This window comes from Anolis carolinensis, chromosome 3 (genome assembly GCF_035594765.1).
Source record: "Anolis carolinensis isolate JA03-04 chromosome 3, rAnoCar3.1.pri, whole genome shotgun sequence".
NCBI lineage: Eukaryota > Metazoa > Chordata > Lepidosauria > Squamata > Dactyloidae > Anolis > Anolis carolinensis.
This window is the reverse complement of record NC_085843.1, coordinates 197,811,335-197,828,796: the sequence shown is the minus strand read 5'-3', so window position 1 is coordinate 197,828,796 and position 17,462 is coordinate 197,811,335. Positions and strand designations below refer to the sequence as shown.

Here is a 17,462-nt window from a genome sequence, read left to right as displayed (position 1 = left end):
TAATGTAAGGACAAAATCTTTTCAGGTGTGGGTCCTGTGGGAATTGACATCTTCTTCTCCTGAAGCATGAAAGAGTGAGATGGCGCTCCACCCTCCCTGCCCCCCATTTAGCCACAAAACTTACCCGGGGGGGGGGGGCTGCCTGCATGCTCAGCCCTTCTGTCCAGAGTTCCTGGCTGGGTTTGGTGTGTGTGTGTGTGTGTGTGTGTGAATGAATTAAGGCCCCTTCTACACTGCCCTATATCCCAGGATCTGATCCCAGATGATCTGATTTAAACTAGATTATATGAATCTCCACTGCCAGATAATCTGGGATAATCAGTGTGGCAGCAGCCTAAATCCTGGAAGGAACTACGATAAAGAATCTCACTTCATTTCGGGATTTAGCCATGTCTGGAAGGGCCCAGAGAGAGGGATATGCCCAAGGTTACCCAGTTGTTTCAAATTTCAGCTTTAGTCAGGTGGAGAGGGAGATGTACTCTTTAAGAAGGGTAAATAGATTGGTGGTGGTAGTAGCAGGAGGTATATAGGTGCTTCACTTTTGTGGCAAAGCAGAGGGACCAAGGGACTAGTTTAGCAAAAATAATTTCCTGCTACTTCTAGTGTGTGAAGGTTAGAATGAGGGCTAGGGAATCACATTAACCTCATCATTACTCACCATTAAGTAAATTGTTGGTTTGACCTGTGTAAATGTAAATGCTGTTTTATTATGAATGTATTTTTAATTTTTTTATTGTGGAAATTTGGGCTTGGCCCCATGTTAGCCACCCCGAATCCCAGTGGGGAGATGGAGGCAGGGTATAAAAAAAGTTGTTGTTGTTGTTGTTGTTAATAATAATATATTTTCCCAATGGACCTCCCTTCTTAACCTTCTCATTTGGCAATTTGGCCACTGGAAGGAAAAACAGACTTCTGCTTTCTTGCTAAAGCAGGAGACAGAGTGTCCTTATTTGGAAGTAAGACCCACTGAAGTCAACACACAGTAGGTCTTCCACTTTCATATGGATTAGGGGTGCAGAGCCCTTGCCAAAGTGAAAAAATATAATTTTTTCAAAATGTATATGTTCCACTATATAAAGCATAGATAATGTAGAGTACTCGTGCAAATATGGCAAAGATACAGTGGTGTTTAAAATACAAATAAACCCATTACAGATTTAAAAATGCATATGTTATTCAAGTCAGCACAGATATTAATATATATATATATATATATAAATTAACATATTTACTAGATAAACACAATTTTAAATTGCCTCTGTGTCTGTCTCTGTTCTATGTCAGTGCCCGTATTATTATTATATTATTATTTATTTACAAAATTTATATTCCGCCCTTCTCACCCTGAAGGGGACTCAGGGCGGAATTCGAGGCAAGCATTTGGGTAGTTCTCAATCCGTCTTTAACTTGTTCCTTAACAAGGCACCTAGTGATTGAAAACCAGCTAAAATATTAAAGTTTCAAGGATGAAAGATTAATGCAGTTTCGGCCCAATAGATATCATAGCTGGCTGAGCGTAAGATCATCTGCCAGCGGGAGGTTAAGGAAGGGTAGTGTGGGGGTGAAATATGCGGCAGCCTAAATTGATATGCTGACAATGGGGGCTCTGCATTTAGAGACACCCATTCTAACCAATCAGGCGAAATACAATCCGTAGTCCCGGGGCCTTATCTTCCTAGATAACCCTCATTAATCCAGTGAGCTTCTGAGGACAACAAGAAGAGACGAATTGTTTCATTTGTGTCGCTTGAATGGAATGCTAATGAGGAGAGGTGGAGGGAAAAAAGTTAATTATTCATGCCAGCCGGCTGAGAGGAAGGCAGATCCTAGCTTCCCCTGTTACCATTGCAACAAGTGACTGTGTTGGCCTAGTGAGGGCAAAGCAAGGGAAGCAGTTTGTAACTAACAAGAAGAGATGCCTTCTCAGGAAAGGAAACCTGTCTTCTTGAGCTACATCACGCATAGCCAGGTGGACCTAAGAAGAGCCTGCAGCCAAGAAAGAAAGTCCTTCGTATCTCAGATTTGCTTCATGATTAACCACTCCTCCTGGGGGAAACCGTGTTGCCTTGGTAAGTTTTGTACGAGTCTTTGAGGCTTTTCGCTTCAGTAGCTGAACACTGGTTTTGAGTGAGTTTGTGTTTCGGTTCGCGCAGCATTTGATGAACTTTAGAAAAGACAAGTGGATGCTGTCATGGTTGGTTTCTGCATTTAGAACAGGCTTTAACAGAGCAATCTTAGGATAGCTTTTGGAGTCTCACTGGATTTAATGAAACACCATTCCCAGGCAGATGTGTACATTTGCAAAATATAGAATCCCAGGACTTGAGATTCATAATTCTTTTGTCCATTTTAATGAAATAAAACTGAACTACTAAAAGCAGCATTGCTTTTCTCCTTGTTAATTGAACACTTAGAAGAAATTATTAAGGCTTTTTATTTATTTTTTCCTATTGTATTGTATGTATTTAATTTTGTGATTTTGAAAAAACAACAACTTTTATTAATTCTGTCATTCATGTAGGGAAGCAGAAATAAATGTTTACGGTAAAGTACAACAAAGTGATACCAAGAAAAGAAACTATTTGAGATGCAAGCCAAAATGATATGAAATTATTGTAAACTTGAGACAAATGGAATTTGATTCTGATATCAAGATTAACCCAAATTAGTATTTGGGTTTTGTAAGAGAATTTTGTATATATTTGCATCTTGTGTATGTATATGCAATAAATTATGCAGTTGCAGGTAGAATCTACTTTTTACCACTGAACATGTCACTCTACTTATAGGAATATATTTCATGCAGTCTAATAATTGTTTTCCAGAAGAATTGTATTACAGGACACATGTTCTGCTATACATCATTTGAAAGCAATGTTAATAAGAAAATCTATTTTCCAATGACAAAAAAGACAGATGCTGTGTCTATGAGACACAAAACAGTGGGGGAGTGGTGTTAGGCATCTATCTCCATTAGTCACAGGCTTTTTGTGGGGAAAAGCATCTTGAAAGTTTTGATTTGTTAGTCAACACTAGTGAAAATGTTAACATTTTCCCATATGCCTCGTGAGAGCAAAGACAAGCATCTCAACATGTAAATAATGGGTTTGCATTAATTCAGTGCAACTCACATGCCAACTTGCAAAATAGATTTTGCCCCATTAAAGAAAAAGACTATAATAAATAACTTCCCAGACAAGAAAGCAAATTGAAGGAGGCTTAATTTTCTTTTCTGAAAACAGTGTTACCCTACTTAAAATTTAGTTGCATTTTCTCAAACTTTCTCAAACTGACAGCCTTTATTTCTTGTGCCATGAGACCTTTTTTTGAATAAGTACAGCTATGTATTAGGAGAAAATCTTAATATTAGTGTATTGAAATAACATGAAATAATTTGCAGCAGGATACTATTAGCGAAAGCATTGCTAAATTATGGGTGCAACCTTTATTTTCCATAAATGACTTTGGCTTTTTGGTGATTCATATCATACAAGGAAAAACTGGAACTCAGTAGCTATGCAGTTTAGGTTTGAAGCAAGCTGTTAGAGCTGTAATCATAATACTTGAATGGATTTAGTTGGTCTTTTTGGCAAAGTGCCTCTTTCACTTTGTTCTCTTTTATATTATCCTCTGTACAGTATAAAGCAGATAAAAAGAGCTTGTAATATATGAGTTCTGTCTGTAACATCTACAAAAAGAACATAACGTAGTGATGAGCAGACAATAAAGAGCACTCTTACTTGACAGCAGGAGAATGTCTTTTCTCACCAATCAAGATGAAGATCCCCTGTTATTGTAGGCTGCACAGTCTACAATAAATAGCAAGTCCCATTGAATTCACAGATTCCTTTGTGAGTCAACCTGCGTAAGATTGTGTTGTTAGGATCATGCTTTTGATCAAATAATACTCAGCCTATAATAATATACTAATTCCATGCAAGTAAAAGTATAAAATAAGAAATGTAAATTATTTGAGAATGCATAACATCTCTTGACATTGCTGGAATTTCCAGTTTTCTGGTTACATGAGAACATTTTGGACATTACAGTTGAATTCTTAGGACTTTATCACATGAGGCAGGCAAATTGGCATTCCAGCTGAGCTGTAATCTTTGGTGATCCTTTCCGCCGAACAGGAAGGCCTCGCTTGGCAGCGAGCGAGCTCTCCAGGAAGGCCTAGCTCTTCTCAGAGACCTTGCGAGGTCTTGTGAGGTCTCCCGAGAAGAGCCTGGCCTTCCTCATTCTGCCATTTGGCGAGCGATAGTCCCCGCCACCGACGCTGGGGACCATTGCTCGCCAAACAGCTGAATGAGGAAGGCCAGACTCCAGGAAGGCCTAGCTGTTCTAGGGAAACCTTGTGAGGTGTCGCGAGGTCTCCCGCGAAGAGCTAGGCCTTCCTGGAGCCTGGCCTTCCTTGTTCTGCCATTTGGCGAATGATGGTCCCCGGCGACAACAACAGTGGTGGGGACCATCGCTCGCCAAACGGCAGAATGAGGAAGGCCAGGCTCCGGGAAGGCCAGGCTCTACTCGGGAGACCTTGCGAGACTTCGCAAGACCTCACGAGGTCTCCCTAGAAGAGACTGGCCTTCCTCGTTTGGCCGTTCTCCATCTCTCAGCCTCAGGTATTGGTTTGTGTGTGTGTGTGTGTGTGGGGGGCAAATTGGGGGGGGCAAGATTTGGTTCACCTACCCCCCAAAATTACCTAGGGCTGCCTCTGCTTTCCATCACATGATGCTATGAGCATTCTGCCACCAGTTCTCCTCCCCCTGACCCTATGAGTTTCCATCCATTGCTATTGATGGGTAAAACCCATAAACAGATCCCCATCTCCACTCCACTGCATTCCCGTTACCTGTCTTAATATGATAGGTCCCTTCCACGTCTGTGCTGGCAGTAACATTAGGAGGCAGGAACATCCTCCTTTCCTCTTCTCCCCCTTCTCCTTCATTATTCCCAAACTTATTGTGTGTGTGTGTGTGTGTGTGTGTGTGTGTGTATATATATATATATATATATATATATATATATATATATATATCCTTGTCTTTTTTATTTTCAATGCTGAAATTGTTTAATTGTGCTAGAATTATAAAATTAAAGGAACCACAGTAGTGTGGTAAGGTGGGGTTACAAGGGTGTACAGAAGTATGGCAAGTCAGTGAAACTGTGTTACTGTAGAGAGGTGCAATACTGAAGGTGCTCAAAACGGTGTATATCCAATATCTACTCTAATGCCAATGTAGCATTACATTGGGGCCGGGCTGTGGCGCAGCTGGCTAGTAACCAGCTGCTATAAATCACTACTGACCGAGAGGTCATGAGTTCGAAGCCCGGGTCGGGTTAAGCCTCCGACCATAAAAAAAAAAAATAGCCCCGGCTTGCTGTTGACCTAGCAGCCCCGAAAGACAGTTACATCTGTCAATTAGGGAAAATTTAGGGACGCTTTATGCGGGAGGCTAATTTAACTAATCTACAACACCATAAAACTGCTCATGAGGAAAAGAAGAGGAAGAACAGCCACCAATGGACGGTGAAGCAACAACTCCCCCTGTGGCCAGAAATCGTGAAGCTGGAAAGATGTTAAAAAATGCCTCTGTGTCTGTCTAAAACTGAATGTTGTTTGTCTATTGGCATTGAATGTTTGCCATATATGTGTTCATTGTGATCCGCCCTGAGTCTCCTTCGGGGTGAGAAGGGTGGAATATAAATACTGTAAATAAATAAATAAATAAATGATAGCAGAATAATGAGTTGGTGTGATAAAGTCCTAAGTGAAGCAGTCCCTTTGACATCAGTAGGCATCTGTTGACACTATGAAATATAGCTGTGCTGGCCATTTAGATTTGTCAATGTTGTACAGGTGGGATGAGTAGTCAAATCTCTCATTTCCCAGTACAGTAACATTTTCCCATAACTACCTGTGGAAATACTGTCTAGCTCATGTCTTTGCAAAGCAATCATTCTGTAAGTAATTCTTGCTTCGGAATATTTACATTATTTTTAATGCAAGCTATACTTACCTGTTCCTTGAAAAAAGAAAACAAAGCTCCTCTGGAGATCTTTCTCAACATTTTTGTGTGTGCATTCAGAAAACAGTACTCTATGTATCTGCTTGTATCATGACATCATGGTAAACATGTGAACTTTGAATGATCAGCAGCCACACTCGCATCTGTACCACTTTGTTTCCCAGACTTGGCAAACTGATAATCCTGCTGTGAGTGTTTGGCCATCAGTAGTGATGGCACAGCTGTAGGTTCATTCTATTGTAATTGCATTACAGATATTGAATCCTTTCCTGTCTTTGTTTAATGCCATCCTTCTGGCAGTGGGCAGAGGTCAATTATCCATGCTGATTTTATTAGATATTTTAGTAGCCTTTCATTGGGATGATCATGAGGTTTTGTTGAAATGCCTGTGGCTTCTTGCAAAAGATAATGAGGTTGCTCGTGATTCCGTTCTGGCAGGTGAGATAAGCAATTCCCAATCCTCATAAAGGCAAGCTATCTTGAGGCACTACTAGATATGGTTTTAGAATAGTGGACATTCCTTTTGAGTTTTGGTTTATGATCAATATGTGGATAGTTGGGCCTTTCTATTGTTCAAAGGAGAATTTATTAATATCTTTCCTAAGTGGCAGAATTGACACCCATTCCCCCATTTTAAAAACAATTAGCAGGTTTAGATTTTAATGTTTTTTTTAAAATACTTTTCTTGCCATTTTAAATCTACAGCAAATCAGATTCAAAGGCAAATCTTATTCATTCTTAAATGAAAATAGCTGGCAAATAAAATAAGCCCAAGTGTAAAATCAGCATGAATGGCAGGGATAGGCACATAAGAAAAAGATATGAATGGAGATCATAATTTCCACTAGTGTAGTGGAGCCAAGACTCACACGATCTAGGATCCAGGACCGTTTGATTCGTTGGGGTTATGACATCTTACGCGTCACCTCTTCTCTTCCCCTGCTTGAGGTTTGTTTGGTAAGCCACTAGAATTCATTACACAACTCCACCCCACCCACCTCCATGGGTGCCTGAAACTATGGATGGTACTGAAACACTGTATTTTTAGTTCCCATGGCCATTGCCACCTTCTCCCAGCTGCCCTGTGGAGGGCAGGGGAAACAACCTGCTCCCAACTTCTATGTACTGAAACCTAACCTGCAAATTGTAGGATTATAGGATGTAGCCATAGCCTACATACTTAGCCATAGCTTAGTGGAATCTTAGTGCTATAATTGCATAGTGTGAAAGGCCCTTTAAGATGCCAAAATAACACCTGTGATCTGCTTGAACTGTCAGGTTCAGTTTGTTCATTAGATTAATTTAGACTGCTTGAAGTTGGCACAGTCTGACGGAGAGGCAGGAAATATTAGGTTTCCAGATGTTTTGGATTTCAGCTTCCAGAAGCAAAACCCCCCATAGTCTGTTGTAAAGCTTAATAGGATTTGTAACCTAAAATGTATGAAGATTCCTCACCTCAATATATTGTCGAAGGCTTTCGTGGCCAGGATCACAGGGCTGTTGTATGTTTTCTGGGCTGTATGGCCATGTTCCAGAAGTATTCTCCCCATGTCCTTATGCCAAAAAAGACAAGGGAAATAAAGAGGCCCTGAGGTAAGCTTTCGGGCCTTAGTTTGCCCATGCCTGCACTAAGAATTCCAAATACAGTAAGATTTTTTTATCCACAAGGAATTCGTTCCACAACTCCATCCCATCCATCTCCATGGATGCCTGAAACTATGGATAGTACTGAATCACTGTATTTTTAGTTCCCATGGCCATTGCCACCTTCTCCCAGCTGCCCTGTGGAGGGCAGGGGAAACAATCTGCTCCCAACTTCTATGTACTGAAACCTAACCTGCAAATTGTAGGCAGAGGCGGTTCAACCACCAGGCCAACTAGGCAGTTGCCTGTGGCACCAATCCTAGAAGGTTGCCTGCCATAGATGTGGGTGAAACATCAGGAGAAAATACTTCTGGAACATGGCCATACAGCCTGGAAAACATACAACAACCCCATTCCTCACCTCTTGTGTAGAGTAACCTTTAAACTGTTGTATAGTCTAGTGAAACTTGTAAGATGTTCAAGTTTTTGAGAACTGCAGTGGTGTTGAACTGGGATTTCAAGGATCCAGGTTCAAGTTCTCAATCCATGATTAAAGTCATTGGGTGATCTTGGAGCCATCTCTCTTTCTTAGTCTAATTTAACTTGCAGGATTGTTGTGAGAAGAAGGAAAGTCACGTACCATCTTGAATTTATTGCAGGACAAGCATGGTATAAATGCAACAAGAAAATAATAAATTAGATGTTAGTAGAGACCACAGAGAAGAATGAACCTTCGTTTATACAGCAAGCTTTAGACTCAGTATGGTAATAGTTTGTTGTTGCTGTGTGCCTTTAAGTCATTTCTGACATGAGTACATTAGGCAATCAAGGAGTTTTCTTGGCAAGATTTGTTATGAGGGGGTGGAGGTTGTCTCTGAGAGCATGTGACTTTTTCAATGTCACATGGTGGGTTTCCATAACTAGGCAGGGCATGTATTAAAATTCTGGTTTCTTAGTCATAGCCCAACACTCAAATCACTACATCACATTGGCTCCCAAAGGTCATAGGTACTGTTTTAATATTTTGAGTATTTAGCATTTTCAGGGCCATTACATTGACACAGGACACACATGTCGATGCGTGTGCTGTGTGTACATCCAGACACAGATATTTCATTTTGAGATCTTGTGATCTTGTGAAGTTACATTGTCTTCTTTAGAAATGATCTCAAGTTTATCACAACCGTTTGTCCTTGCTTTTTTTTATTATATTTTTATAAATATCCTTATATAGTATTTTTTTAAAAAAAAACAATTTACATAATATAAATTTATAAATTTCTTCTGGGTATTGGCTTCTGGAAGAATTTGAGACTCAGAAGTAGTAATATTGTCTTAGACATTTCATTTCTTTAATTTGCTGTTGTTTTTCTGGTGCTTGACATTTTCTATTCATGTACAACTCTCGTTGGACTAGATCCTTTCTTCTGCAGCACTGCATATTGAGACAAAATTTGCTTTAATCAGGGCCCTTGGTATTCAGAGGTACTTCAGAACAATTTCTATAGCCAATTTGAATAAATTCAGCAGCTATGTCTGACACAGTGATCAGATGTAATTGCATAAAATTTTACACCAAAAAGATCCTTGGTTGACTTCAAAAATTCCGCATACTCTGGCTTTTTACAGTTCCATCGCTATGGAATCTGTCTCTCGAAGTAGTACTCAAGCTTTTAATGCAGTTGAATGTAAAATGATAGGTCTGAGAGTGAAATGATGTATGTGGAATTAGCCATGCATTCCTGATTTTAGGAATATAGGGCAAAAGATAAAAAAAGCAAAGGTTTAGAAAACCCAAGATGGCTTCAGTTCAGTTCAATTTTCTTGGTTCAAAATCACCCTGTAGACAAAACGGAATATTTCTAAACTCACCATATCAATAACTTTCCTTAATGGATTCAGTTTCTTACAGAAGGCAGAGTCTTTGGGTGGGCTAATTCAGTACATTCTATGTTCCAGCAAGATTGAAGGCTACCAATCAACTTACATACAGTAGAGTCTCACTTATCCAAGCTAAACAGGCCAGCAGAAGCTTGGATAAGCGAATAACTTGGATAATAAGGAGGGATTAAGGAAAAGCCTATTAAACATCAAATTAGGTTATGATTTTACAAATTAAGCACCAAAACATCATGTTATACAACAAATTTGACAGAAAAAGTAGTTCAATATGCAGTAATGTTATGTTGTAATTACTGTATATACGAATTTAGCACCAAAATATCACTATATATTGAAAACATTGACTACAAAAATGGCTTGGATAATCCAGAAGCTTGGATAAGCGAGGCTTGGATTAGTGAGACTCTACTGTACTTCTGATTCCTTAGAGCTAGCCTGCACAACTTGTGACCCTTCAGGTGTTTTGGACTTCAGCTCCCAGAATTTCTTGCCATTAGACATGTTGGGAGTTGCAACTCAGAACATCTGGAACCCATTTCATGTCTATTCATGCTTAGAGCAAGAGTGTCCTTATGTGAGAATTTACTCATGGGGGTACTATAAAAGAGGGATTGTGATTCATTGTGATTTCCATTAACACAGACTTAGCTGGTAGTCATATTTGTAGCAGTTTGGCTAAAGACTGCTTGCATTAGAAAGAAATGTACTGTGCAAGCCCACCTGAGATGTTTTTTGGAGCAGGAGAAAACAAGCTCATTCCATGTTCTGTCATGCAGAAGATGGAGTGAGCTTGTTTACTCCTGCTCAAGAGACTAAAACAAGAAGCTATGGAATAAAAGTATAAGAAAAGATAGTACATCTAAACATTTGGAAGAATTTATTTAATGTAAGAACTTTTTGACAGTAAGATAGACTACCTTGGAGGGTTATGGACTCTGTCTTCCTCAGGGGTCTTTAAACAGAGGTGGGATGGGTCTTTTACCCTAGCACTCAAGACCTGGCTCTTTACTAGAGCTTTTGATCTATGTTAATTTTATCAATATTTGTATGTATGTTTTTATCCTTTACAATTTTATCTTGTAAATCGCCTAGAGCATCTTGGATGGAGGGTGATTAATAAGTAATTAAATGATGATGATGATGATGATTTCAAGAAGTGTATTCCTGCATAACAGTGGGTTGCTTGCAGTCCTTTCCAATTCTATTGCAGTAATATCCCCATATCCTTAAGTGTTATGTTTTTGGCCAGACCACAATTACATGAAGCCACAGATTTAACCAAACACCATTAAATTCCCCTACTTATGGTCCCAGCATACCATAGACGTTGATTTGGAAATATCATCTCAAGGAATTTGCTAGATCTTCCAATGTAACTCTATGGTAACTTCCAGGGGAGTTATACCATAGGATCTCTTAGAGGACCTAGCAAATGCCTCAATAGACTAATTTTTCAACTGAAGACAGGCAAATGAAACTGTGGATATTGGTTCTCTAGTTGTACTTTATTCTATTCCCTCAAGGCAACTAAAAAGATAGCCACATTACTGAGGTCCTTTCCCAAGTGATTTGCAGTACAGGTTTAAAAGTCTCTGAATCAATTTCTTTCTACTAGTAGCAACAACAGAAAAAAAATTTTCTGCTAAATGTGCTTGCTGATAAAAGAATGCTTGGGTAAATCTTGTGTGGGTTTTTGTGTGAAAGGACTGGTGGGAATGGTTCTGGAGTGGATCACAATTTCTGGACTGAGCATGTACTGAAAGGGGGCACCTTGTTCTTTAATTCTGAGCATACATCTTGCCCACCTGAAATAGTGGAGGAGGATAAGTACATGGTTCTGGCTTATGCTGAACTTCATATTGGTGCTTAGTTGTCTTTTGTGAAGTGTACTGTAGGAATATGTGTTTTATACCACAGTCCAATACCTTGTAGCATGCAAGCTTTCTTAAAGCTATTACAAGTAACCAATTTGGTTATTTTTTGAGAATCAAGAAAGCTTTCATAATTGCCATCATCACTGTTCCTAGCTCCTTTGACTCTGAACCATGAAACTATAGTAATTAATTTTTAAGAGTAATTTTCTGAGCTGTGCCTTTTTCTAGTGATAACTAATATCACTTTCTTGTTTCTTCTGCTTTCACGGTCCCTTTGGGTTCTCTGTAATATCATATTAGCCATGGACTAGGCTGTAGAATCCCAGCTGGTAGCTGCAAAATGAGGAAGACTCTCTTTATAGTCCTCTAATCCATTCACTCCAAATGGGAATAATATATTTCATATGAGCTTGATAGAGGTTTGTCCGTTACTTGAGAAGGAAAGGAATCAACCAAAATTAAAATGACTCATCTGTGGCTTTTAATAATAATAATCATCATCATCATCATCATCATCATCATCTGCCTAGAAGATCAGGGGGCAGAGGACTCTTACAAGTAAAACAAGCAGTCAAAGAAGAAGAACATGCCCTGGAAGAATATGTAAAGCAAAGTGAAGAACTTGCTTTGATTGAAGTCAAAAATCAGAAACTCCTCAAAGCACAGCAGACAAAAAAAAGTACAAGAAAACCGCACTACAAACTAGAGCTGACAGCTGGCACAACAAAACATTGCATGGAAAGTTCCTTGACAAAATTTAAGGAAAAGCTGATAAGGAGAAGACCTGGCTATGGCTCACAAATGGGACACTGAAGAAGGAGACGGAAGGCCTGATCCTTGCAGCCCAGGAGCAAGCCATTAGAACAAATGCAATTAAGGCCAAGATCGAAAAATCAGCTGATGACCCAAAATGCAGACTGTGCAAGGAAACCGACGAAACCATTGATCATCTCCTCAGCTGCTGTAAGAAAATCGCACAGACTACAAACAGAGGCACAACTATGTGGCTCAAATGATTCATTGGAACTTATGCCTCAAGTACCACCTCCCAGCAGTAAAGAACTGGTGGGATCACAAACCTGCAAAGGTTGAGGAAAATGAACACACAACGATACTGTGGGACTTCTGAATCCAGACTGACAATGTTCTGGAACACAACACACCAGACATCACAGTTGTGGAAAAGAAAAAGGTTTGGATCATTGATGTCGCCATCCCAGGTGACAGTCGCATTGACGAAAAACAACAGGAAAAATTCAGCCGCTATCAGGACCTCAAGATTGAACTTCAAAGACTCTGGCAGAAACCAGTGCAGGTGGTCCCGGTGGTGATGGGCACACTGGGTGCCATGCCAAAAGACCTCAGCCGGCATTTGGAAACAATAGACATTGACAAAATTACGATCTGTCAACTGCAAAAGGCCACCCTACTGGGATCTGCACGCATCATCCGAAAATACATCACACAGTCCTAAACGCTTGGGAAGTATTCAACTTGTGATTTTGTGATACGAAATCCAGCATGTCTATCTTGTTTGCTATGTCATACAATATAATATAATAACAATAACTTTATTCTTATATCCCACCCCATGTACCTAAAGGGACCCGAGGTGGCTCACATGGGGACCATGCCCAGCAATACACAATAAAATACAATCACATAAATACATTAAAAGCATATAAACATAAAATCATAAAACATATAATACATTACAACATACTCAACAAATAGCTAATTGTCAGGCGCAGTGAACATATTCCACTAGGGACAAGGCAAATGTTGTCTGTGTGCAATATCTTATAAACCAGGGGTCCTCAAACATTTTAAGTGGAGGGCCGATTCATGGTCCCTCAGATTGTTGAGGGGCCAAATTATCATTTGAAAGAAAAAAAAACAAATTCCTATGCTCACTGCACATGTCTTATTTGTAGTGCAAAAAACAACAACCCAGCAACAATTACTTATTTATTTATTTACTACATTTATACCCCACCCTCTCTCACCCCGAAGGGGACTCAGAGCGGCTTACAAGTTGTATGTACATACAATATATTATATTATTAGCATAGCACAATATTAGCATTATATATTACTATATTATACTATACCATTATACCATAATATTATTAGTAATATTACATTTAATATATAATATATAATTAATATTATTATATTATACAATATTATTATATTGTATTATTATTATTAGCTGCCCTGAGTCCCCTATTGGGTGAGAAGGGTGGGGTAGAATACTGTAATAAAGAAATAAAGAAATATTACGTATATTGTATTACATTATAATATTATTATCAAAATTATATGTATACACAATATATTATATTATTACCATATTCATTTACAATATTGGTAAATGAAAGAACAATACAATATTTAAAAATAAAAATAATTTTAACCAACATACTGTAAACTTATCAGGATTTCAGTGGGAAGTGTGGGTCTGCTTCTGGCCAAGGAGATCATCAAGTAGGATTGTTGTTGTTGTGCCTTCAAGTCATTTCAGACTTTGGGCGAGCCTAAGTCTAAAACTGAGGGCGGGGGCCAGGTCAATGGCCTTGGAGGGCCGCATCCGGCCCCTGGGCCTTAGTTTGGGGACCCCTGTTATAAACCTTTACTGAATGGACTAGAAGAAGTGCAGTAACTGGGTCTAAGTGGAAGCAAGGGCTTTTCCTCCAGGCTTCATTTTGCCCTGCATGCTTTGAAATGACCTTGATGGTGGTGAAATAATCTCATACAAATATGTAGCAAGTGGTGGTTTTCCTGGGCATTGAACTTCTACAGAGCATGCGTCAACACCTTTAAAATTATTCATCTATATCACCTGTCTTTATGACTCTTTAAGTCCTTATATGGGAAAAAAAATCTGTGAGAAGCAGTACAGGTACCTTATTTTACTTCTTGTTCTGCCTGTTCATTATCCCCCTCATGCTGGGTCTTTTTCTCAGGTCTTCCTCCCACATTTAATTTTTCTTCCAAACCCTGACTTTTTTGGGGGGCATTTTTCTCTCTTCTGTTTATTTCTTTGCTCTGTCTCTTTCGGCTCTTTTGAACCAGGCTGGCAGCTGTGGCAGAAGTCTATTAGTGCTGAACTTCTAAGCATAAGTGCTTTCCCTGCAGTGCTCCTTGCAGAGTGGAACTGAGTAAGAATCTAGATGTGCACACCAGAGGGCAAGGATAAAAGAGTTCTTCGTATCGAGCAGCAGGAGTTGGTAGTCCTGCGGACTTCAGTAACTGGGATAAAGTTAGCCCACAGGCAGTTAACTTGCATCTAGAGTTGGCAGCTGGATACTTTGGTCACCCCCTAAAAACTAAGATAAACGGATATGAAGGTTGGATGAGTTTATGTTCCATATGTTATGGCTTGTCGGTGAACACTTTTTACACGTTGGCTCACAAAGTATTGCGTTAGCTTTGACCCCAGCTTGTTAAACATGCTGGCTGAAAATTCATGGAGGAATCGTCTGGAAAAGTTACTTTGTCAAGATCTGTTCAAATTACCTCAATTTAGGGTATAACTAATCATACTGTTAATCATATATTTGAAAAATGCATCCTTTCTGTCTAGGAAGCCTATTGTGCCCAATCTGGAAGGCATAGGGTGAGTGAAAAAAAGGGTTAAGAATCAACACTTTTTCTTGTTTTTGTACTTCCTTGCCCGCACAGAAATGACATAACTCAGAAATACCAAGGGAAGAGGGAGAGGAAAAACACACACAATAACCACTTTCTGATATTTTTGCTTTATTCTAATTGATCTATTGCTGACTGAAACATCAGCCCTACTGCATCCCCTATGTGAGAGACGGAGCTGGAACGAGCCCTGAAATTGAGTAGGAAGGGAGACAACAAACAACATCTTTGGCCAAAGGAACTCAGTACTGCTTTCAGTTCAGCCTTTGGCTTGAAAAAATAGTGATGAATTCCAAGCAGAAGAAAAGTCAATATAACTTTACTATTCAGGGCAATACTGCAGAAAAAGCTACCATGGGGTGTGGGGAGAGATGTGTTGCATGGAATAATATTTTCAAAAATATTTTCAAGATTTATTCCAGCAGGAGGTTGAGACTGATATTCTTTGACCAATTCTGCAAGAAAAGGGGTTTGTCTCTCTTTTTCTTCTTTCTTTCTTTCTTTCTTTCTTTCTTTCTTTCTTTCTTTCTTTCTTTCTTTCTTTCTTTTTTTTTTACAATTGATGTCATTATTATTAATGGCAAATTGCTAGGAGCATGATAATGATGGCATAACAATAATGGCATAACAATGATAGATTATTATGAGAAATTGACTCAGATACTTTTCAGACAAAATGGGATAAAATCGGTGTTGTAGCTTGACACTAATTATATTTCATTTTGTAAAAATTATATTTATTTATTTATTTCTAGCATTTATATCCCACCCTTCTCACCCGAAGGCACTCAGGGCAGCGTACAAAATTGGCAACAATTCAATGCCTACACATAATTAAAACAGCAATGAAAATCCAATTAAAACAATTAAAACAATATAAAAATATAAAACATGTGATTAAAATCCATTCATCCAAAATCCTCGTGCTGTAGCCGTAAATCAGTCTGGGTCGTCTTTATTATTTAATCTTCGAAAGCCTGGGCACATAGCCATGTTTTCACAGGCTCTTTGATAATCTTTTTGATTATTTATTATATTCAATCATATATAATACACATACATTTCCTGTTGGAGAATATGTGTTATGTTTGTTGTTTATTCGTTCAGTCACTTCCGACTCTTCATGACCTCATGGACCAGCCCATGGAATGCAAAGATACAGAATGGGGGACGCCTGGCTAGACAGCAGTACGTGTGAAAAAGATCTTGGAGTCCTTGTGGACAACAAGTTAAACATGAGCCAGCAATGTGATGTGGCTGCTAAGAAAGCCAACGGGATTTTGGCCTGCATCAATAGGGGAATAGTGTCTAGATCCAGGGAAGTCATGCTCCCCCTCTATTCTGCCTTGGTCAGACCACACCTGGAATACTGTGTCCAATTCTGGGCACCTCAATTGAAGGGAGATGTTGACAAACTGGAAAGCGTCCAGAGGAGGGCAACTAAAATGATCAAAGGTCTGGAGAACAAGCCCTATGAGGAGCGGCTTAAAGAACTGGGCATGTTTAGCCTGCAGAAGAGAAGGCTGAGAGGAGACATGATAGCCATGTACAAATATGTGAGGGGAAGTCATAGGGAGGAGGGAGCAAGCTTGTTTTCTGCTGCCCTGCAGACTAGGACACGGAACAATGGCTTCAAACTACAGGAAAGGAGATTCCACCTGAACATCAGGAAGAACTTCCTCACTGTGAAGGCTGTTCGGCAGTGGAACTCTCTCCCCAGGACTGTGGTGGAGGCTCCTTCTTTGGAGGCTTTTAAACAGAGGCTGGATGGCCATCTGTCGGGGGTGCTTTGAATGCTATTTCCTGCTTCTTGGCAGGGGGTTGGACTGGATGGCCCATGAGGTCTCTTCCAACACTACTATTCTATGATTCTATGATTCTACGCCAGAGCTCCCTATTGGACGTCGCCACCCGCAGCTCCTTCAAGGTCAAGCCAGTCACTTCAAGGATACCATCCATCCATCTTGCCCTTGGTTGGCCCCTCTTCCTTTTTTTTTCCTTCCATTTTCCCCAGCATCATTCTCTTCTCCAAACTTTCCTGTCTTCTTATTATGTGGCCAAAGTACTTCATCTTTGCCTCTAATATCCTTCCCTCCAGTAAGCAGTCGAGCATTACTTCCTGGAGTATGGACTAATTGGATCTTCTTGCAGTCCAAGGCACTCTCAGAATTTTCCTCCAACACCAAAGTTCAAATGCGTCTCAGCCTTCCTTATAGTCCAGCTCTCACATCCATAGGTTACTACAGGGAGTACCATTGCTTTACCTATGTGGACCTTCGTTGCCAGTGTGATGTCTCTACTCTTCACTATTTTATTGAAGTTGGTCATTGCTCTCCTCCCAAGAAGTAAATGTCTTCTGATTTCCCGGCTGCAGTCTGAGTCTGCAGTAATCTTTGCATCTAGAAATACGAAGTCTGTCACT

The 17,462-nt window shown here is 39.7% G+C and overlaps 1 protein-coding gene across 5 annotated transcripts in view; it reads left to right on the top strand.

Moving 5' to 3' along the window:
* The first annotated feature begins 1,712 nt into the window (after positions 1-1,712).
* The window catches only part of c3h10orf90 (chromosome 3 C10orf90 homolog), a 144,179-nt gene continuing 128,429 nt past the window's right edge, over positions 1,713-17,462 (top strand). For 2 of the 5 annotated variants that reach the window (XR_010004580.1, XM_062976059.1), the window contains exon 1: positions 1,720-2,069. Coding sequence is in view for 4 of the 5 variants with exons in the window: in XM_062976059.1 (XP_062832129.1) it covers positions 1,916-2,069 (154 nt within the window). In the remaining variant the exon portion in view is untranslated. Of the gene's footprint in view, positions 2,070-17,462 lie in introns of all 5 variants that reach the window. The other 3 variants (XM_062976058.1, XM_062976056.1, XM_062976057.1) reach the window with 3 other exon arrangements.